The sequence below is a fragment of the Vidua chalybeata genome, chromosome 1, assembly GCF_026979565.1.
Source record: "Vidua chalybeata isolate OUT-0048 chromosome 1, bVidCha1 merged haplotype, whole genome shotgun sequence".
Taxonomy (NCBI): Eukaryota; Metazoa; Chordata; class Aves; order Passeriformes; family Viduidae; genus Vidua; species Vidua chalybeata.
Genome location: NC_071530.1, coordinates 128,137,481 through 128,160,363, shown reverse-complemented (window position 1 = coordinate 128,160,363; position 22,883 = coordinate 128,137,481). Strand labels below are relative to the sequence as shown.

Here is a 22,883-nt window from a genome sequence, read left to right as displayed (position 1 = left end):
TGGGATGGGCAGCGCCTCGCAAAACAGCCATTACCAGCCCGAGTATTCCCACCTTGCCAGCACGTCTAGAAGCAACAAGCTTTCAAAATACCTGGCACACTCCTTTTTTTCCCCATATTTTTGTTCGTGCCCCTTCTCCTTGCCTTACAACCCAGAAGCAACCCAGTTTATAGCCCCTATGAAAAACACATGTGAGGTTTTTTACTCTTTAGTTGATCCTTAGCATATTTAAATATGCAAAAATACCGGAAGAATCCGTACTGCTACATCTGTAGGTGATACCATTTCAATATGTCAAGAAGGGTAGTGTCACTCTTGTGTAAATCTGGTTTGCAGCACCTGACACACTTCTTTCAAAAAGCACAACAGCCCCATGAAAAACCATAATTTATTTTAGTTGCCCCATTGACTTTCCCATCAGTAACAGTTCTGGAGTAACAGCCAGAGACATTTAATATTTATGGACACTTGCATATTAATAATTTATGATTAATTCTTATGTAGCTAATGGAATGGTTGATAAGAATAGGAGAGCAGCTGTTTTACATTACAATCTAGTGAGAATGGATAATGGGTCAGAAGAAACAGGACATGTTAGTATAAACTAATTCAGTTGGGAGAAATTACTTTAAATCAGACGTTAAACAGCAGCAAATGGGTTCGTGAGTATGCAGATGTGCTGCACCAGTGTCCGCAAAGAGAAAGCTGATAGCACATCATGCATGAACAGTTCAGGAATCCAACTGGAAGATGATGTGTTAGGAGAGAAGAATGTAGGAGCGTGACATCTGTATACAATAGCCACTATTTCAGGGACAGTTTCATCTCTGAATACCTAAGTTAGTAAAATTCAGAGACTGCAGCAAAGCAGAGCCAATATGCTTGATGGAAACAATAAAACAGTGTTTATAAACTAGCCAGGACTATAAACCTTAACAGTGGATATTAATAATTAATTACTTGTTATTTATGTGATTGTGTACTTGGTGTTACCTTCCTATTCTGAACTTCTGAAGTTCTTAGTAGGTGATATGAAATATATATGTTAAAAAATCAGCAAAAACATAAGAACTTTTAATTAATATTTCATACTTAAGTAAGATGAAGTCCAGCAAACTAACATCAGGGAATTTTAGTGTGCTTCTCTGGGAGTTAGCAGAGTGTGTTCATGGTTACTGCCGATTACATGTTGTGAGCAAAAAATTAGAAAAACTCTGAATTTCCAAACGATACAGGACGCCATCACTTCTGCAACTGAGAAGCCAGAGGCCGTTCTCTGGTCCCTCCTGCCCAGTGCTCGGGGCAGACTGGTGAGGGCAGTTTTCCAATTCCCAGACAGCTTTCCAAGCCTGCAAATTGCCCTTTTCTTTCTCGATGAGGTTAGCTGTAGAGGCCTCACAGTTGTATTCAAGTCACTTAATTCTCCCAATTTCCACTGTAAGGCCCTGACGGAACACGACTCCATTTGTGCGACAGAGGAGGAGACACCTTCATCTACCGCCAGTCCCTCTCAGGTCTAACCCCAGAGGGAGCTGGGCAGCAGCACCTCGGCTCGCCTCTCCTGCTCCTTGGCAGGGCCTCGTGGGGCAGCTCTCAGGCGTGCCCCGCTGCCCTGGATCCCAAGGGGGTGCGGGAAGCGGCGCCGCAGCCCCGAGGAGCCCCGGCCGTGCCCGGCCCGCGGCGCGACGTTGAACGACCCCGCCGGGCACGCGGCCGCGGCCGAGCCGCCGCGCGAAGGCCGCCCCGCCCGGCCGCGCTGAGGGACGGAGCGGCCTCAGCGGCACACACGGCCAGCGGCATCGCGGGGCAGGGGCGCTGCCGGCGGCTGGAGGTGGGCTGGGCATCCCCCGGCCCACAGGAGGGCACGGGGGGGCTGGGCAGGGGGCGAGGGGCCGGGCGGCGGAGGGAGGTTTTGTTTCTTTGTGGGGTTCCCTGTGCGGTGCCATTACGGGCGAGGGGGGACGGTCAGTTTCCAGTTACTCGTGGGGATTTTTCACGAAAATAGCGTCAAATCCCCTTCACGCATTTAGGAAAGAGCCTTCCAAACACTGGAGATGGGCTCTTGGAAGATGGCTGCTGTCAATGTCCAGTTTGTTAAGACAGTAAAAAAAAAAAAAAATAAATCACAGGTTCTGCAGAACTGCTTCTAGGCCTGTTTGCTGGTCCCTTCTGCTGGGCAGGTCTCCCATGGGAATGACCCCAGAGAAGCAGTGTGGCCTTGGAAGGGACAATTCTTGGGTTGCCACCTCTGCTGCAGTAGTCTCTCATGGAAGCAGTTTATTACTCAGCTATTAAAACGACTCCTTCTCCACTTTCCCTGAAACTGGTCAGAAAAAACACTCTATTAATTGAGGAGGTTGGGCTAGATAACTTGTTGAGGTCTTTTCTAGCGTCTTCCTGGGGGAGGCTGAGGGAAGAGCGGCAGAATGTGTTGTTTTGCTGTCACCACACATCTTGTTTTTATTGTCAGAACATTACAAAAAAATAGAGGTGTGCTGCATTCTAGAAGCTAGCCAGCCTCTTAAACTGGTTTTCCTGGTTTTTAAAAGCGTGCATATCATTTGTTGTCAGGGCATGAAGGAAAACTTGCCTGTTTATTGGGTTTTTTCCACTCTTCTGATGCAAATGTATATTATTACTGCATTGCTTTCTGTGGAAATTCACTGTCTAGGATAAATGTGATTTATACAAGCATTCCTAAGCTGGGTAAAATGAAATATGTCATCCCTAGCTGTAGTCTTAGTTAATTCAGCTGCGGGAATTTTCATTGCTGCTTTTGACTACAGCTTTGAAGTCTTCATTTTTTAAGATGAGCAGGTAGGAAAATCAGAGAATCTAACCAGATTTTTTTCTTAGCTTTAGTTAAGTTGTTCTAATTCAGAGAGTAACCATCAAACAGTTGGTTTCTAGACCTGGGTGGGCTCAAACTTCATATGTTGGAAAATTGTTATTTGACTATGTTAGAAGTGTTCAAAAAATTATAATGTAGTAAATTATCAGATGATTTTTAGTTTTCTTCCTATAACACAAAGACCAACTAAAGTTGTGTATGATACTGAGTCTAATAGCCTAGCTTCTCTTTTCATGTTTTGTACTGAAAATGGATAATGTAGTTGTAACTCTTGCATTCGTGATTAGTTCTTGATTTTTTTTCTATAACAATTATTCCCTTGTCTTGTAAACTTTCTTAGAGAAAAAAAAAAACAGTATAATTTTTATTGTGGCAGTTGTTGTTTCTGGTATTCTTTTTCTCTAAAAAAAAAGCTGAAATTCCTTTAAATCATAAAGTCTCCTAGTTGACAAAAGAGATGGGAATGAGAGGGAGATACATTAAGATACAGATACTAAAATGAGCATTTTCCAACTGATTGCTTAGTGAAAGTGTGAGATTTTTCAGCCTAGCTCCACCTTAGCAGTTTTTGATGCTTCTATAGTAGCTAAACTGAGTGGGGAGATACAAAACTGTATTAATTTAACTAAAGTAGCTATTAAAAAACAGTCCTGTAAGTTTATATAGATATGTAAGGAACTCCTGTGCAGATTGATAAGGGGTATGCTGATGCTAATTAATTAAAAACCCATTGAACTAAAATGTTAGAAACTCCCTTATTTCCATCGTGTCCCCATCTCCTTTCTCCAAATGCACACATAGACATACAGGGAAAGAATCTTCTTAAGAAGAAGCTAGGGTAGCTCAATTGGAAGGAAAAATGAGAAAAGTCTCTGATTCTGTCTTCATGCAAATTTTATCCAGCATATTCAATCATCTAAAAAAAATTTATGCATCAGACCTTTCTGCTTTTTCCTGCCGAGATAGAATATTGCCTTGTCAAATGCAACTAACAAGGAGTAGGTAGATTTCTTTCTTGCTTAACATCCGTATGTGAAACTGAATGCTAATGGTTTCAGCTGCTTTTTTGAAGTGCGATGTTTCAAAATGTTACAGAAGCAAAAAAGTTTATTGGTAAATCCCTTCAGCCAGCACGACCTCTGCATCAACTATCTTCTAAACAAGGTGAGTAGCATGGCTAAGGTGCAGTTCACTTTACCAAAGTTTGGGTTATATTTCAGGAAGTAACAAGGATGTGCATTGTGCCTTGTTTTGTTTTGTTTTTAAATTACTTTGTTAAGTTACAGTGAATAAATTCCTTGCTGTGTGTTGATCTTAGTACATCATCTCTGTGATAAAATCTGAATTTAAACTGTATTAGATTTATGCAGAGTTCTTTGGTACTGGTCTTCTAGCTTGGCATGTAGCTTCAGAAAGCTGGATCAGACTTCTCTGTTAAACTTGGATTTCTTGGGGTGGCTGATCCTACTATTGAAAACATATTTTAACAGATTGTTTAGGTTTTATTGCAAATACTGATGCCTTGGGTACAGTATACTGCACTGCATTGTTCTTATCTAGCTTTCATATAAATTCAAAACAAAAAACTCAAAAAACTTTAAGAAAAAAAAAATAATGCAGTATTTATGTCAGGTGTAAATATTTTGGTTTAAATTATAAATTTCTATAGATTAAAGCCTAGATTTTGCAGTATTCGAGTTGTTATGGTTAAGTTAGAAACTTTTGGTGGGCAGAAAATCATCAGCTGTGCTGATGTGTACTGGAGCTAAGTGACATCATAAAATTTTACTTTGTATAAAATTTATGGAAGAAGTGGAAAAGGGCTCCTGTGGTGATGTAGAGCTTCTAAGTTGTGAATAAATGTCTGTATAATCTCTGTGCAGCAAAGAATGTTCTTGGGACAAGTATCACAAAATAATGCTGTGGTATCAATTGAAATTATTTTTTCTTAATGTTTTATGCTCACCAGCATCACCCTTTGCATTAAACATTCAGACTGAATTACCCAGCAGCACTGAAGTATGTTTGCAGAGTAAGGTTGACTGGGTGAGTATTGAGGAAATATATAATTATTTATAAATTGGAGGTCAGCTGATCTGTTATGTAACCAAATGAAAACTGGTTCCAGCTTGGAGTGTCCTTGACTCTGAATGTTTTAAACCAGCGGTGTCAGAACTGTTGAAAAGAATTACGAGTTTCAGGAATGCCTTTCTCTGGTATTTGCATGCACTAATAGCTGAAAAATGCAGCTTAGGAATTTAAGATTCTTACAAAAATCTGTGTGGCATTTCTTTAGTCTTCACTGAGTTTAAGTCAGCTCTTTTAAACATAGAGTACATGTATTCTATCTTCATTTATTATGTATAAATAATAAAATTAGATTTTTTTTTTGTTGTTAGCACATGCGGAAATTCATTTGAGACAGCAAACATCATAAAACTTTATGCTTTATTGCTAGAGGTGCTTGGCTTTGAACATGGTATGGATATGTTTTTCAGACTTGAAATTGGTTGTAGGTATTTGCTGGAAAATGAAGTTTAGAGTCTTTCAACTTGAATGCTTCATGTTTCATAGCCTGAATTTGACTTTCTGTTGATTCTGATTTGAGTGTTTTTTCAGAGCATTGATGATGAGGGTTTTTTTGCCTTAATTTTTGCTTTATTTTTTATTATTTTAGATGAGTTTTAGTAACCCAGTAATCCTTCTTTATTTTATTGAGCTTCTGCAAGCTGCCTTTGACTTAAAAAAAAAAAAAGTCAAGGTCTTGGGAGCCTATCTTTGATCCAACATAGGGAAATTAACACTTACACTTGTCTCTTGAGCAGTAATTACTGAGGAGAGCAAACTACTCCCTTTTAAATAAGCCTCTGGTCATCAGTGTTGTATTATTCTGTTTAATCAGTATTTAGCTACATGTAGCTGCATTTTGCCTTTGTTTGATATAGCTGTATAGCTGTATTTTTTATATTTTTTTAACTTTAATGTTGTATATGGAAAAGTCTTTTTAATAATACTTTTGACCATCTTCTTTTTACTGAGTGAGACAATCCAAGTCCATCCTTTGGACTTAAAGAAAGTCTTTCCTGCTTTTATTATTCCCAAATGTAGCAGCTTGTGGCTGCATTCTCAGCGTGGTAATAGAAAAGGAAGGGATAATTGTGTTCTTTTTAAAGACTAGCACTGTAAAATTCTGTGTAAAATATGTCTTTCAAATATGTTCATCTGTATTGTCTTATTGAACTATTCCTTTTATTGTATGTAATCAAGAATAACATTCTACAGGTTCAAATTAAACTGTGCTACAACTATTACTTTTAACTAAGAAATATATATCCTTGTTTTAATATGCTTAAAGGAGATAAGCTTCATACCTTTCCTTCCTATCTTAGTCATCTGAAATGACTGAAGTGAAGATCTTAACTCAAGCTGTGATGCTCTGTCAACCAAAACAACATGAATCAGGAGCAAAAAAAGGTAAATACTGCGTGGGGAGCTGTGTCAGGATTGTATTTTCTGGATGGAGGACAAGTGAACTTTGAAGTGATGTGGGCTGCACTTTATTTTTACTGATCAACTAGTATATTGATAGTTTGGAGAGCAGTATGAAACTTTTCTGCTTTTCACATGACACTCTAGAGAAGGTGCAAAAGTTGACCATAACTGAGGTAGAAAACTTCCACTGGTAGAGCTGCTTGCATATAGGGATATAACTGTCTTAAAAAAGCCCAAACAAACCCGAGAAAACAAAACAAAAAAAAAAAAAAAAAAAAAAAAAAAAAAAAAAACAAAAAAAAAAAAAAAAAAAAAGAAAAAAGGCAACCAACCCCCTGAAAAAACAGACCCGAAACATAAAAAAAAATTCTTCACACAAATTCTGGGTTTGTGTAGATTGCTTGTGTGTGTAAAAGTACACATTTGAGTTGCATCCTTTAGCCTGATGCAGGGCTCAGTTGTGGCATACTGTTGAATGTAATCAAGTTAAGAACTCAAAATTTTGGCTTCCTTGTCCTGCTCTTACTACAGTGGTTCTGAAATAATAGCATTTGAGTGGTTAGATATGAATTAATTTTTTATGATTAATCCTGGACTATTTGTTTTTGTGTCAGTACGGTCCTTAAGGTTTGCTCCTTATGCTTTTCTCTCTGTACTGCCTGCCACTGTACTCATAGAGAAATGATAGTTTAACCAAGTCGAAATTTTACTCTTTTTTTTTTTTTTTTTTGTTAAGGGATAATCTTAGATTTCAAATGCATTCTCACAGTACTTCTCTGCCATGCTTCCTACCTAATTGTTCATTCTTACACATGTCACAGAAACTGCATCAGTGACTCAGGTTAGGTCACCAGTTTGTTGAGACAATTTCTTTTGCCTGTGTCTGCCTGTAATCAGGCATCCATCTGTAATTTCCAATCCTTAAGTAATCTCTGAAGATGTAGTTTGTTCTTTTGCTCTTTGTGCTCAAAATTTGAAAAAATTCTATTAAGTTTTAATGAGGCTTTCATATTTTTGTCAGTCTGAGGTTACCATCGCTCAGATTCTTGAGCATTAGTGCGGTTCTGTTGTGTGTTACTGGCTTGAAAATAAGTCTTCCATGTATCTTCTTTCAAGCTCAGGTTAATTTCTTCTATTTTTGATCTTGATAAAGAGAAGAGAGTTCTGGTTTTTGGATCTAGTTAGATGGCAGATTTGTCAAGTTCTATCTGTTTGGTGGTGTCTTTCTGATCCTTTGTCATCGATTCTGCTTGTGGTGAGTAGAGATTGTTTTGTTCTACAAGAACTTAAACAGCTTCTCATCAAATCCTGGTCTCTTGTATAATCCAACACTTTGGATCATTTTCAGTGGTTAATTGCTCTGTGATACCTCTCTGAGTCTATTCCACAATTCTCCACACTGTCAAACTTTTTCTCACACTTGTTTTCAAAGGGCTTTTGTTTGTTTGCTGATAGTTGTAATCTTTTCCTTTAGAGTTACACAACTTCAGAGGTCCTACTATTCAGCTACTGCTTACAAATAAGTCTTTTGTTTTCTTCTTTTTTTTCCTTGCACAGTACAATTTCTTCTAGAGCTCTGTTTATGTTCAGCTGTACTTTAAGTTCCAGATAATAATTTCCATTTGATATCTCTTCAGCGGAGCTGTGCTTTCAATTATCTTTCTCAGCAGCTCTTAACTGCAGCATGGACCCACTTCTTGAGCTTTTCCAGGTCTCTCTCTGGATGGTATCCTGTCCCTCAGGTGTATCAACTGAACCACTCTGCTTGGTGCTACCTGCAATTTGCTGAGGGTGCAGTTGATCCCACTGTCATTGATGAAGATACTCAACAGTACTGGTCCAAATATGAAACCCTGAGGACTGCCACTCGTCACTCACTGATCTACATCCAGACATGACCACTACTCTTTGGATCATAGGATGCTTTGTGTTGTAGGGGACTGAAAAATCATCAAGTTCTAACCCCCTGCCATAGGTGGGGACACTGCCACTAGACCATGTTATTGAAAGCCCCACCCAGCATGATGTTGAACACTCCCAGGGATGAGGCATCCATAGCTTCTCTGTGCAGCCTTTTCCAGTGCCTCATCACCCTCATAGTAAAGAATTTCGTTCTCCTGTCTAGCCTAAACCTACTGTCCCTCAGCTTTAGGCCATTCCCCCTTTTCCTATCGCTACATGCCTCTGAAAAGTCCTTCTTGTAGGCCCCCATTAGGTACTGGAGGGCTGCCCCAAAGTCTCCCAAGAGCCTTCTCTTCTCCAGGCTGAACATTCCCAACTATCTAAGCCTGTCTTCATAGAAGAGGTGTTCCAACCCTGTTATCAACTTAGGGACTCTCCTCTGCACTTGTTCCAACATGAGATCAGATGCAACTGTCCAACCAGTTCCTCATCCAGTGAACAGTTACCCAGTCTAATCCACATCTCTCCCATTTAGAGAGAAGGATGTTGTGGGGGATTGTGTCAAAGGCCTTACAGAAGTCATCATCTTCATAGGTTTTTAATCAAGGGGAGGTAAAAACAAGACATAAGTTTTCAAGTATGCTCGTATTCTTTAAACTGTTTTTTCTCAAAGTTACCCACATGCCCTCCCTTAGGTTCACCAGTTACTGCATTGTTTGTGTTCAGAGGCAGGAAAAAATTCATGTCATAGTTGATACCAGTTTCTGTCTTTTCAACATCCTACAATCTGAGAAGCAAAAACTGTTGTCCATCAGGTGACAGAGTAACAATCTTTCAGGAAGACCATCATTCCTAAAGGAATAAGCTTCTTTGTCATCTAGCATCAGAGATTAAGTTTGTTCCTTCTTTGCCTAATTCCTTTCCTCTTGTTTCTGTTCTTGTTTGAGAATATCAGCTTAAATACAGACATTGCTAGACATCCTGTATCCAAAGCTATGCCATGGTAGACATAGTGCTATAAATTGGAATGAGAAACCTACATGTTCTGAGCAGAGGCTCTGACTCTTGTTGATTCAACATAACCTCTCAAAAATATTTCACTGCTATTAATCTGATTGCCATTTTATGTGCAGCAGATCTTGTCATTACTTTTAGGTGTTGAAAGACATTTAACTTTATTAACTCCAAGAAAAGAGATACCCCGTTTTTGTTATCTGTTCCTTTTTTGTTATCTGTCCCTTAGAAATAGGTGCCACTTTGAAGTGAGTTATAAACAGATTTTCTTGTGGGTTTCAAGAGCAGTTTGTGGTGTTTCTGCTAATTAGAACAAGATACAAGGAGTCTGTCTGGTGTAAGGTTAGATTCACCATTTTTCTTCTTTCGTGTTGATTTACTATGTCAGTTTGCTACAGTTAAAGTGAAATGCTCTGTAATTTACTTCAGAATTTCCTGATGTAAGGTAAGACCTAAATTAGTTCTGTTTTTAAAACTGATTTTTATATTCCACATGTAGCATTTCTACCATTCTATAAGTTACCAAATAATTTTTCTGAATTTCCAATCTTAATCCCTTAAACAAGAATGTTGAACTTAGTGATTTTGTATATTCACAGAAAGGATCCAATACAGCAGAGATTTCCTTCTGAAGCTTTCAAATGTTTCTCTCTCTCAGAAGAAACCAGAGTTTCTTCCTGATCACCCAATTGTACTTAAAAAACCAGTAAGTTCATTTTTTTGTAGTGAATGAAGTTATAAAATCATCCATGGAAGTTTTGATAAGCCATTTGACAGGAAACATTTTCCTTCAAACTGGCCTGCTGAATTGGTAAAACCTCCAAAGGACAGTCTGTACAATTCAGCACAGTCAGAAGTTACATTCAGTATGTAACTTTTCTGGTTGATATTTGACATCTTATCCTGGGCAGTACCATATAAAGGGAAAGGGTTTTTAATTCGTTTTCAGGAAAAAGGTAAGATATGTTTCCATATTCCATATCCATATTTCAAAATAAAAGAAAACAATCTTGATAAATTTCCAGCTTGGTAAAAATCTTAATCCAGCGTTTGAGTTGTTCATGCATCAGCGTCCATTACAAAACCATTAATGAGCTCAGTGCAGTTTGTATTACCATTATCTTCGGTCTTTGGTTTTGGGGAGAAATTAATAGAAATTAATGATGAATGTGAAGGATATCCATATGTGTTACCGTAATGTTTGTGCTTAAATAATCCTCAAATACTTCATATGCTAGGAGAAAATATCTACTGGATCACATTCCAGACCCCAAGTGTGGGGAAATCTTCTGTGTAAACATCATATCAAATTAGGCTACATGCTAGTTTGTTTTTGAGACCTTTGGGCTGTAGTTCTGCTACGAATAGGATTCCTATACGGAAAAGTATGTCCATGTGATTACTGTGTTGGCCACATTTGGAGGCATTTTTAAACTTTAAAAATTTCTGTTCTTTGAAAAAACAAAAATTAACTACTATATGACCATAATCGGCTTTCCCTGATCTTACTTTTTATATCTTTCTATTTACCCTCAAGATGAAATCTTTCTTTGTTTGAAAACCTGCTTTCAGATTTGGAAGTCTCAGCTCTTTAATTTCCTAACTTTTCCCCCTCTCCCACCACCTGTGTTTCTAAGAGTGGCAAATTTTGATAATCTGTATGCTTTCAGATGTTTACAATTCCTAGGATAAAGGAGGGTCCCTGTACAGAAATCAGATCACCTAGTTCAGCCAAAATTCCAGCCTGTTGACTGATCATGTCATCTGTTTTTTGCACAGAAACCAGAGGGATTGAGAGATGCATGTGTAAATCAAATGAATGATGCTTAAAAGTGGCAGAAGGTGGCCTGCAAATAAATTTCTAATGACAAATAGACAGTCCTACAGTCTCAGTGATCTTGTATTTTGGAGCGGGTAGTTTTCAACATTTTGCTGCTGAACTGAGTATTCAGACAGTTCATGCGTATCTAAGACTTTCCTAGTTCTGAATTTTTGAAGCCACTGCTGAAGTATGTGCCCACTTATGAGTACAAGTTGTATTGTCAGATGAAGAAAACTTCCTAGGATGACTTGTAGAAGGGAGATGCAGTTGTTACAGTTGGTGGACTGTGGACTGCATTTGTCCCAAAGGACGCTAGGGTTTTTTTGAGATCAGGTGGGGATCAGGGCTACCAGTACATAGCTCAGTATTTGAACAGATGTTACTACTGTGCTGACACAAAATAGGAAAATTTTAGATGAAGTCTCTATGATTAATGAAAATAGAACTGTTTGCTATAAGTAAAAAAAAAATCCAAATTGTGACATGTACATGGAGAAGAAAAGAGTTACAAGCAGATTGAAATGAAAACTTTAAGTGACCTGTTACAACAGAAGTAATTTGAGGGTTGGTTTGTCTTACAGGTAAAGAACAAACCTTTCATTGACATCTGCAAGAAGTGATATGTTGTTTGGAAGATCCAAAGTCTGTCAGTGAGGGAGCTACATTTCACGTAGGTCTTCAAGATTTTTGAAGGTACTTGGGAGCCTGCAGATGGAAGTACAACCCTGTGAAACCTATGAAAATGCCTTTTTCTTCCTGTAATTGCCTGAATGGTTTAAGAGACAAACCTTTAATTTGTAATGCCTGAAATGGCAATATGATTAAAGTGAAAATAAATAATTTTACATATTGGTGTGGCAGAATTTTGTCACTGTATTTTTTGCGTTATGTAGCCAGATATTTTGCCCGACTATAAATTCTAAATAAATACTTGACTTGGGCTTTTTGATTGCTCTCAACTCCCTTCCTTAGAATTAAAGATGGAACAACTACTGGCTGTGTCAAATCTCAGATGTGTTAGAGTATCTAGCCCTCTAGTAGTAGAGAGGGTTTTTTTGGGTTTCTTTTTGACAAAACTTGACTTTGATGAATTCAAGATGAATTTGAAATCTTCATCTTGACACAAGATATTCTGTAATATCTTGTGGATACACATACCTTCTTTTAAGATATGAAGTCTCTTCTTATTTCACTAATGAGAAATTTTCTCTCATCCTGCATCAGGAGACCTGCCTATGCATTGCATTCTTTAAAGTTCTTTGAAAATAATTGTCCTGTATTCTTGACTTTGAAAAGGGAAAGTAATAGGAAAAACTGAGGAACAAGACAGATTTTAATCCTATGTCTTATATGGGTAAATGGGTGTACCAATGCAGACTTAATTCTCTCTTTTTCCCTTAAATGAGTATGGTATCCAATACTGAAGTGGAAAGCAGTAGTTCAAGTACTTCCTGAAAGCATCTATCAGTTGACAGGCATCAATAATAAATATTTTGTATTAATAGAATTAACTTCTAAATGTGTATTTAGACCTATAGTAATATCATTTGGGTACCGCAGGCAATTTTTTACCCTCTGTCACAAATGATAACGAAAGCTAAATGAGGATGTGTTAAATGGCAATTGCAGTAATGCAAAAACCTGTCAAGTTGCATTGGATCGGCGCTAGATTTCTTTTCCTGAATGATGCAAATAAATATTTTTGTTGGTTTTTAATCACTGGGAGTTTCTTAGAGTGAGTCATATGGATCTTTTTTCCCAGTATGTGTCAAAGACAGTTTCTGTGTGTAGCTCTCAAAACTCCTAAGTGAAACTTCTCAAACTTCTTCTTGTGTATGATTCATCAAAGTGTTTGTTTACTAGTATATATACAAAGGTGAGTAGCTCTTATAAGGACATATGACCTGCTACAGCTTTTTTCACCCTTCCAGAACCAACTGACATGAAGTTCTAAAGCAAGTTATTGTAAGAATGATTTTAATGCATTTTCCTAGTGAAAAGGAAAAATGTCACAAACCTTAGTGTAGTATGTAATTTTTAAGGATTTTCCCTGAATCTGTGTCCGAGATTGAGAAGCAGGATGTTTTTTTATTACCATCTGTGTAAAAGTTGTCTTCTGGGCAGTTTTCCTTATCTCCTGTTAATGGGCCCATCAATGTCTTGCCACATGACTCAGAGATAACTCCCTCCAGGAGGCGTTTCTGTTTAACAGGTGATCAAGGACCCACCGCATTGTCGTGTGATGTCATGTCAGAATGACATCACCCCATTGTGAGATGCTCCACCCAGGGGGGAGGAGCTAAGCATGCCCACCTAGATATATTCTGGGATTTTTGGGCAGAGAGGCAGCCTTCCCACAGGTTTCCAAGAGGACACAGCTGGGGTTTCCACTCGATGACTACACCTTTTCTACAGGACCACTGCTCCAACAGAAACCATATCTGCCACTCCAGGAGGACTGCAGCCACTCCAATTTAGACTGCTACCAACACGCTGGACAAAGGGGTGTCAGGTTGTATTCTGACTTTGTCAGTGGTCTTCCTTTTGTATTATTGCATGTATTTTATTTCTTTTCCCTTTTCCCAATAAATTACATTTATGACTTGGAGTCTCTCACTGATTTTGCTTTCAAACCAGAACAATCTGTGTCGCATGTCACTATTTCCTTTGTTAGTAAGTCAGTAGTGACAAAAAAACCCATGCTATACACTAGCCTAACATCTTGGCATAGTAAAAATATCAGCCAGTTGTTCAGGAGTATGAGTAGATTTACTTTGATTAAGACAAGAAACATTTAAACTTATACTGATGTCATTGTGAGGGTAATTTCAATGCCCTTTTACAAATGGACAGATTGGTAGCTGGATCATGTCAATATAGGAAAGCCTCGGACTCTGGTGTTAGAAGCATTCACTTTCACTGAGTTACTGTGAGAGAGATAAGGGTGAAATTTGTAATGTGGGCACAAAAATTCAGATGTGCATATATCCCTCTCTGACATCCACATTTGTGTGGAGAACTAAGGCCTCATGAACTTTATTGGCAAAGGGCTTGATTCAGTTGCTGAAAGGTAGACATGTGGTGTCATCCGAGACTCACCTGGACTACCAGTCTGCATGCTGCGTGGACTGGCATAAATGACAGACAAACTACAGGTAACACGTGTCATCCTCAGCTGGGAGCTGGAGACAAGTCGGTGTCCCCCACAGTAATTCACATGCACTAGATCCCTTTGTTTAGGCAAATAACTCGCCTCAGAACTCTACTGATAAACTAAGAGCCAAATTGCCTTGGTCGCATGCAAGAACCTAAATGTGATACCTTTCTTAATCTTGAGCTCAGACCTTCTTGTGATTTCTGGAATATAGGACCTTACTGCAATGAAGACTGCTTGCTTGTAGTTGAAATTCCCCCTTTTCAATTACATACGGTAACTTTTTTTGTTGAGAAGAAATAAAACTAAACAAGACGGTATTTTATTGAACATGGCTTTTAAGTTTCTTTTTGGGTACTGTTTGTAACCTTGGACTGCTAAATGGATGGAGAGAGTGGTCATGTAGCATGCTGAGCTTGTCAACCTGCTGTGGAGGTGTGAGGTTACAGTAGTTGCCTGCCCATTCTTAGGCTGGAGGGCACACGTCAGATGCAGGCGACAGACAACACCATCACTTGCTAGGGAATCAAGTATTGCTACTTCCAGGTCTCACAGAATCACAGAATATCCTCAGCTAGAAGGGACCTACAGGGATCATTGAGGTCCAGCTCCTGGCACTGCACAGGATACACTTAGACTCATACCATGTGCCTGAGAGCATTGTCCAAATGCTGCTTGAACTCTGTCAGGCTTGGTGCTGTGACCACTGCCCTGTTTCAGTGTTCCTCCACCCTCTGGGTAAAGAACCTTTTCTTAATGCCTAACCTCAGTTGCCCCTCATATAACTTGATTTTCCTTGGCTTCTGTCACTAGTCACCAGAGAGAAGAGATCAGTGCCTGCTTCTCCTCATGAGGAAGTTGCAAACTGCAATGAGGTCTTCCCTCAGTCTCCTCCAGGCTGAACCGACCAAGTGACATCAGCCACTCCTTGTATGGCTTCCCCTGCAGGCCTTTCATGATCCTCATGGCTCTCCTTTGGACACTCTTAAATAGCTTTATATCTCTTTTTATATTGTTGTGCCCAAAACTGCACCCAGCACTTGAGGTGAAGCTGCCCCAGTGCAGAGCAGAGTGGGACAATCCCCTCTCTTGCCTGGCTGGTGGTGTTGTGCCTGATGCACCCCAGGACACGGTTGGGCCTCCTGACTGCCAGGGCACTGCTGACTCATATTCAATCAACCAGGACCCCTAGAACCCTGGATGTGAGGGCAGTCTGGCTGCAACCTCTGTCACCCTACTGATGACCAGGTTGATTGAGCGGGCCCAGCTGGTCTGGTGGGTGTCCACTTGCTCTTCAGTGCTCCATGTCCATCCCTACCAAAGCTGCACCATGGTTGAAGAGGCTGATCTTCCCCATGGAGATGGTATTGTTCATCAGTCAAGGGTATACAGCAGCCCTGCCCCCTGCTAGAACCAACCTCCAAACAAGCTCAAGGTTTATGGCTATTTATGCTGTAATTGCAATTTCTCTAATGATTTTTTCAATGACTTGCCAGAGAGCTAAAGAAAATATTTTCTGAGTGGTCAGGACACAGAGGTTGTGCAGTGTTCAGTCTGGGGATCTGTAGTGACAAGAGAAAGGCAGATATGCTTCCTCTTGTGAGGGAAAAGGCTAAGAGTCTGTTAAGTGCTGCCTTGTCTTGTTGTGAGCAGAAGATATCCTGGGGGAAGTTCTGTATTAGCGCAAAGAGTTTTCCCTATGTTTATTATTTTCGTTAATGACTTATAGCTTCTCTGCAGACATGTATGAAAATATGTGTTCAGGTTCATACTTCTTTCTTTTGTAAAAGGAGACCACAGCAGCATTAAGTAATGGTTGTTTATTAGTGCATTAATAAAACTTTTCACAAATATTTAGTCATACATTCAAGACATACTTTTCTGTGACAGTCTAGACTGTCACAAAAATAAATAGTTTATCATAGTTGTCTTATTTCAGTTTTTAGAATGCATCATTTCACTGAACTAGTCACAAGAAGAAAAGGTAATAAATGCACAGTTTTCCAGATTTTAGAATGGATAAAGTGGAAAAGATGCCATCTGTAATAACAAACGTTATTACATCATAATTTCACCTGTACACTGCAATATGTTAGTGTAATGAAAGACAATACAACATTAACATTACTTGGAACCACAGCTTCTAGTTGTTATTGAGGACCCACCACGATGCTGCAAAAGTGTCTGTGTGTCTGTTTTTAAGCCAAGCACTGTGTTCCCTGGGTGGTTGTGTTAGCTTTAATGACTTGGATCCTCTTAAGTGATGGTAAATTAATTTTCTTTGGGATAATACTGGATCAAACAGTCTTGAAAACTTGTCCTCCTGAATCATTCTTGGCCCCATAAGTGTATCCTTACTATTTTTAGTTAATTGGTAAAGACTTAAGGGTTGTAAATTTTGAAAGAATCAGATTCAGATTACAATTTGCAATTTATTTAGTTCTTATCTACCCAGATGTGTAAAAGAAGTTTGGAAGTTTCTCAGCTATGGTAAATTTGTTTTTAGAATAGAGCCTATCTGTGTTCCAATTGCAGACAGGTTTAGGGGTTTTTCCTTCTGATTTTACAGTGATATCACCTTATGGTGTCTAAAATTCTTTTGTAAGGTGTACTGGTGGGATTGCAGCCATCATTTTTTACTTCAAGATCATTTTCTGTCTTTCAAACACAAATTTGATTTGTATAGATCAGTTGTGGGAAGCTCTTTCCATGAAACAGAATTCAAATCATTGCACAGATTTCTAAATTACAGGTAATGTATAAAATTGTACATCGAATGCATTAATTCCCATTGCCCCTGCTCACCCCCCTTCAACTCCAGCAAGGAGTGCACAGTGAGAAATGCTGTTTCTATGGTAACTGTCTGCCACGACAGAGTGCTGCAGACTGAAATCCTTCTTAGCAGGCAGAGTAAATACTTTAATGAGTACTCGGAATCCAATTTCAGACACTTCCGTATTTAGGCACTTAAAAATTATGCTTACATTTTATTTCATGTTAATTGTACTTTACCCGTGAGTAAACTACCCTGGAACACTGCTGGATCATGTGCAGTCTCTTGGACACAAAGAATTTTAGGAAAAGACTTCATTGTTTCCTACAATCAAGTTTTTTCTTAAATCCAGCAATATCCCAGTAAGATACAAGAGATGCTTGGGTTCATTAACTTCAATCTCCTGATTCTGCAGGAGTCCCTGGCATATAATTTTGTGTCCACATCAGGCTCATGAGATCTGAAGATGTCTTGGCTGGTTTCTTTTAAGGACAAACCCCGGCTACAGGACTACATTTATTTTTCTACTAAGTGGAGTTTTATTCTTTTAAATTTAGTCTGTACTCAGACACATAGGAAATTAGGGCTTCATTGTAATAGATTTGTGTTCCCTAAAATAAAAAAAAAAATATTGTCCTCTCTCTGTAAATATGGAACTGATGCTTTCTTTGCTTCATCCTGCACCTGCACTGTGTCTTTTAACTCTTATTTCTAGGAGAAAAATGTTACATGCTCATTGGTTTGTATTAAGAATAATAATTTGGAATCTTTACCACCTTACTTTTTTTTTTTTTTTTTAACATAGCAGGAAATGTGTACAACAAGTTGGTTAGTAAATATCAATTATTGGTAAATAAGGCTCCCTTCAATCTATGTAAGTAGGAATAAATTGAAGTCTTAATCAGAAAGCATTTCTTTCCTTGAAAATCTTAAATGGGCTCTATTTTACCATTCACAAATAGTATTGTTTATTCTAGATATTTTCTTAAATAGTGTATGTCAGTGTTAGTTCACACTATGTAAAATAAATCACTGTGGGTCTTCTCCTTGTTGATGCATTTTGTTTTTTTATGTGGTTAAAATAAAAACATTTGGAGTCCTTTTCTCCTCTATACTTCAGAGGAGAAGAATATTCTCAAAGAAGATCTGAATAAGGGTGATATTATGCAGTGATCTTGCATATGGAACACACTAATAGAACTTTTCACATACAGCAAAAAAAAAAATTAATGTGAAAAATTGATATTTACCAGAGACTAGCATTGTTGTGATAAGCTCTGGAGCTTCCAAGAAATCCACTTTACTTCTTTGGAATGTCTTACTGTAACTTATTTGAAGGTGGCTAAATAATTGTAAAAAATAAAAATGTAACAGGTTTTTTAAATGGGCTCAATTTTTTAAATGAACATAAGAAATTTCACAATTAATGCTGTACAGAGATTCTGTAATTCAAAACTTACAGTGATAGTGGGAGGGGAGACCAGAGAAGCTATGAAGTGCCTGCATGTTATATTAAACACAGGTTTTCTTCTGTGTAACTCGCTGTCAGTCTGATGCTCATCTCTTGGTTGTGACCCAGTACAGTGTTGACATGTGATACCAGTGTTCCTGAGTCTTTGTGATAGGAAACCCAGTAAAACTGGGGTTTTGTTTGAAAGGAAAGCAGTAAACCTGTTCTCCATCTCCCTAAGAACAGGTTCTTGCTAGAGATTTAGGATTATAGGGTTGGTGTATTTGAGTGTTTTAACTAAATGCAGATAGGAAAATCCTTTTGTCTCTATGCAATTCCTTAGTCATCTGCCTGCCAGAGGCTAGATTTCAGCTGGTAGGATGTTTAATAATTTCTATTTTGGGCCCAAAAGACAGACTCTGGGAGTCTGTCAGATGGGTTCCTGTGCTGTGGATTGGGAAGTTATGGGAGAGCTCCCCATAACTCCTGAAGTGTGCTGCAGGCTGGCACATCTTCTGTTTCAATAATTGTGTCTTTTTGTTTCTTCCTTATCATGAAACTGGTGATATTGCTGTCTTCCTGGTTTTCTGTCTCTGATGAACTAATATCCACCTAATGCTATATCTTTATGTACTCACTTTCGGACTTCTCCTGTTTTGAATAATCACTGTTGTCTTTCTGGCATTTTATTTATGTTTCAGTATATTCAAGCCTTTAGCAACTAAAGCACTGTTCTGAAGTATTAATTGTGATATATTTAGCAAAAGATCAGTTAGCAGTATTTAAAGTAATTTGCACTGTCTTTCTACATAATTGATTTCTAGCCTTCAAACTTTAGCAAAAAAAAAAAAGAAAAAAAAAAGAAAAAAAAAAAAAGTCTTGACACTTACCTATTCCAGGCATTGCTGTTTTCCCAGAACTCATAAACAATGAAGTGGAAATTACTTGGAAACTTCCACTAAGAATTTCACAATAGAACTAATTTAATGAAACAAAAGACAATTATTGGACATATACATTTTATTCCTAACTGCTTATCAGTAGGAACAAATGCAGTGATTTTTGAAAACAAAACACCACAGAAACAAAACAAGAAAATTAAACCTGAAATCAACCCAATTAATACACTTAACAAATGAATGATCATAGTGATCATATACTTCAAATTATCTGAGCTTTTAAAAAATAAAACCCCTTTTATATTAATTTTTATTAATTTATACTTTTATAAAACTCATTTTTCATATTGCCCCAATAGTGTAATTTATCTAAACAAATACTAAACAGAAAATTAATCAAACAGCTGTTCAGGGATGATAATCTAATAAGTAGAAGTTATCCTTTTGTATGAAAATGCATCCAAGTGTCATAGAATTTAGGTGCTTTGAAAGCCAATGGAGTAAATGAAATATACATATGATGGAGTAAAAAGCCATATAGGCTGATACCTGCTACAGATACGCTTTCAAAATAATGTTTTGCATACTAGTTACTTGTTCTTAAGTTATTCAAGTAGCAATTTCTCAGGAGTGAAAAATGACCCACAGAATATCTCTTGATCCTCTACACAGGATCATCCTGCTTATTATCCTGAGCATAAAAGCTGTAGGGTACTTATTCACTTGGGTAGTCAAATTGGTGTTTAGATAAATAGCACAGAAAGTATATATACAGATTTTTCTGTGTGCCCAAGTATGAGATTGCTGACCTCACTAATGCTGTGCTTGAAAACTGGTCTCTGCTTATGCTTCATAATATAGTCAGAAATGTTTTATGATTTATTGGTTTTCTGCTGCTGTATGTGAAAGTGCATGGTAAAATAGCAAAAATATCAAAAGTTGTTGGCAAAAACAAATCTCTGTCAATTATAGCTACCACAAAACCCATCCGTTAGGTGGCATTACAGACTTAACAAATGCCTGTAAACTTGGGAAAGAAAGGAACTTCCTGCCACCGTTTGTTAACTTGCATTCTGAAGTCATTGTCATCTCTCTTCCCTGACAAGTCTGCAGTCCCTACAGTGTTTTGCTGGATGTTCATTTCTGGGAGGAGGCCGGGAACATGTCTCATTGGGTTGTTTTCCATCTCTTGGCCAACAAGAGAATTTTATTTTCCTCATCAGTCTGCCTTTACAAGTGAACCACTGCAGAAAGATCACACTCCTTCCAGCTTAATTTTTCTGGTCTATGTGAACATTACTGATAAAATCCTAAATGTGATGATCTCGTAACAACAAGACTCATAAATGAGGGATGTGATAGGCAGTCTTTGAAGGACTTGACTAGATGGGAAGAGTCTGTATCGTGTACACATTGTAAAAATATCTTTTTCATAATGGTCTGTAGTATGCATGACAGTACATACTCCACTATGTTAAATTCAGAAATTAAGTACAGTGGTAAGCCACTTATTCTTAACCCAGCTCTAATGTTTTATTAATTCTAAAAGGAGCAAATCAGAAACATAGTTTCACTGAAAATTTTGTGATTTAATTTTTCCAATTCTTTATTATGAACTAAAATTTTACAATGATAGCCTAAAGGGAAGATTCTGAAATCTTCCAAGCAGAGGACTGGCAAACAAGTTGATAAAAAGTTGCTGCTTTTCCAGGTGAGCATAAATGAAGGATGGCAAGTGAGTTTTACAGTAAAGAATGTCAGCCTAGGAGCTTCCAGAAGTCATGAAGAGTTAACAAGCCTGAAAAGATTGTTTAGCATCTTTGGGATGTGCAGTCATTTTGTGATAGTACCTAAAATCTGCACATTCTCGCATCTCTTTCTAGTTCTAGGTGTCTTTAAAAAGCTCTGTCTTATACACATGCATAACCCACTAAGAAAGGTGTCATAGGTTCTGTCTTCAGAAATAATCCAAGTTATTAAAGAAAAAAGACTACATGTCTTCCTTCAGCCCAAGGACAATAACCCTGTGCTTACTGCAAGCAGCCACCTTGAGCAGACGCAGATTCCAGGTATTACTTCAGAGCAAGACGGAATTCCTCCACGTTTTCTTCTATCACAGACATCTGGTGCTGAACGATCATTATGTGCTGATACAAAACCATGACAATATTACTGCCACAGCTTCCTCTGAATTCCTTGTACTTTAAACTCAGAAAAGTCTATCATGAAACAATAAAACCACAATCATAAAAGAAAACCCACAAAAGTTCCCTTGAAGTTTGCAGTCCCTGTTTTATTCATCTGGAGTGGAGAAGTAGAAATGCTCAAGCATGGCTTTTGTGTCTAGGCATGAGTGTCCACTTCAGACCGTTGTCCTAACTCTGGAGGAGAGAGTCTTTTCAGAAGAGGGCAAAGCAAAGGTTGGTCTTTGAGATGTTCAGTAATAAAGTCAGTGTGTTTCCGTGGATGAATCTGTATGCCAGCAGGTGTGAGGTTTGGGATAAGAGCATACCCCCCACAACCTGCACTGGATGCATTGTTGCTTTTATTAAGGTGCTTTCATAGTTTTTACCTTTTGGAGCCTTGACCCTCACCTGACTGAGATGCCCAAGACAGCCCACATTAAGTGATGAATAGAGAGGAGCTTTTCCATCCATAATTCTGCAGGAAAATGAACAGTCTTTATAAACAGGACTATGGAAACAGTCAGCAGTGCAAAGACCTATTTATCCTGAATTAATATAATTATTATTTAGCTCTTTCAAGTAGTTTATTTATTGATTAATCTATCGAAGCTTGTCAACTTTACTAATGGAATATTTAAAACAACACTATGTGCTTCTTAATGAGTACAACCTAATTTATTGTACAGGCTTTTTACTTGTTTCTACCTTGATTATGAATACTGCTGTTATATCATGGATTATAAGCAGTCTGTGTAGCAATACTGCATAATCTCATTTAAAAAAATCTAATGCAACTCCTGTGATTAAATAATTTTTTCATGTGTATTTGATTTACATTTTGTTAGGTTCAAATGAATGAATATTAGGTTCATGAATTTAGGAATGCTAGTATATCAATCTTGGGACATAAACTTGTTAAACAGTAAGTTTATTTCTGGTGACAATTTTGGTTTTGTAGGTTGTAATGAGCATGAGACACTCTTCCATTTTTCTTCACAGGATTTCCTATAGCAGTTTTGGGAGGGAGGGAGGCTGTACAACAATAGTTAAAGCATGTTTGCAGCATGTGGAGCAGAGAATCTGCCACCCCATAAACACTGCTACCAAATTTGATAAATCTTATTAATGACACATTTTTCTCCTTTTGTGTCTTAAGGTTTTGGCTCACTCTATCCTTTAAAAACAATGCAAAAAGTTAATATAAAGGTTTTGCTCACATATTCTAAATTTTGTTCTGTTGCCTTTTGCACAGTATATTCTGCTAACTAAAATGGATTCTTATCACTGGAAAAAGTGAGGATAAAGATTTTTTAAATTATTTTTTAACAAAAGAGATCAGG

General features: G+C 37.9%; 2 protein-coding genes across 3 annotated transcripts in view; one reads left to right on the top strand and one right to left on the bottom strand.

Annotated features, from left to right (window-relative positions):
- The first annotated feature begins 1,742 nt into the window (after positions 1 to 1,742).
- Positions 1,743 to 11,930, top strand: C1H8orf88 (chromosome 1 C8orf88 homolog). 2 transcript variants are annotated; one of them, XM_053965858.1, is made up of 6 exons: positions 1,743 to 1,831; positions 3,910 to 4,015; positions 4,821 to 4,897; positions 6,241 to 6,325; positions 9,859 to 9,965; positions 11,663 to 11,930. In XM_053965858.1, exons 2-6 carry the CDS (start codon positions 3,928 to 3,930, stop codon positions 11,699 to 11,701), a joined length of 396 nt encoding a protein of 131 aa, XP_053821833.1. In that variant the 5' UTR covers positions 1,743 to 1,831; positions 3,910 to 3,927; the 3' UTR covers positions 11,702 to 11,930. The 2 variants fall into 2 exon arrangements, with proteins under 2 accessions (XP_053821833.1, XP_053821843.1); XM_053965868.1 differs by having other exon boundaries at positions 1,744 to 1,831; positions 3,924 to 4,015.
- Positions 11,931 to 16,040: 4,110 nt separating this feature from the next.
- NECAB1 (N-terminal EF-hand calcium binding protein 1) overlaps positions 16,041 to 22,883 on the bottom strand; it is a 51,182-nt gene continuing 44,339 nt past the window's right edge. The window contains 5 exon segments of the mRNA XM_053942715.1: positions 16,041 to 16,407; positions 18,259 to 18,350; positions 19,349 to 19,416; positions 19,911 to 19,920; positions 21,392 to 21,504. Of these exon segments, the coding sequence (XP_053798690.1) occupies positions 16,379 to 16,407; positions 18,259 to 18,350; positions 19,349 to 19,416; positions 19,911 to 19,920; positions 21,392 to 21,504 (312 nt within the window). The 3' untranslated portion in view covers positions 16,041 to 16,378.

Coding starts and splice junctions, on each gene's coding strand:
- C1H8orf88 (XM_053965858.1), top strand. CDS start 3,928: ATGTTTCAAAATGTTACAGAAGCAAAAAAGTTTATTGGTAAATCCCTT. Junction 4,016..4,820: donor TCAACTATCTTCTAAACAAG/GTGAGTAGCATG, acceptor TATGCTCACCAG/CATCACCCTTTGCATTAAAC. Junction 9,966..11,662: donor CAATTGTACTTAAAAAACCA/GTAAGTTCATTT, acceptor TTTGTCTTACAG/GTAAAGAACAAACCTTTCAT.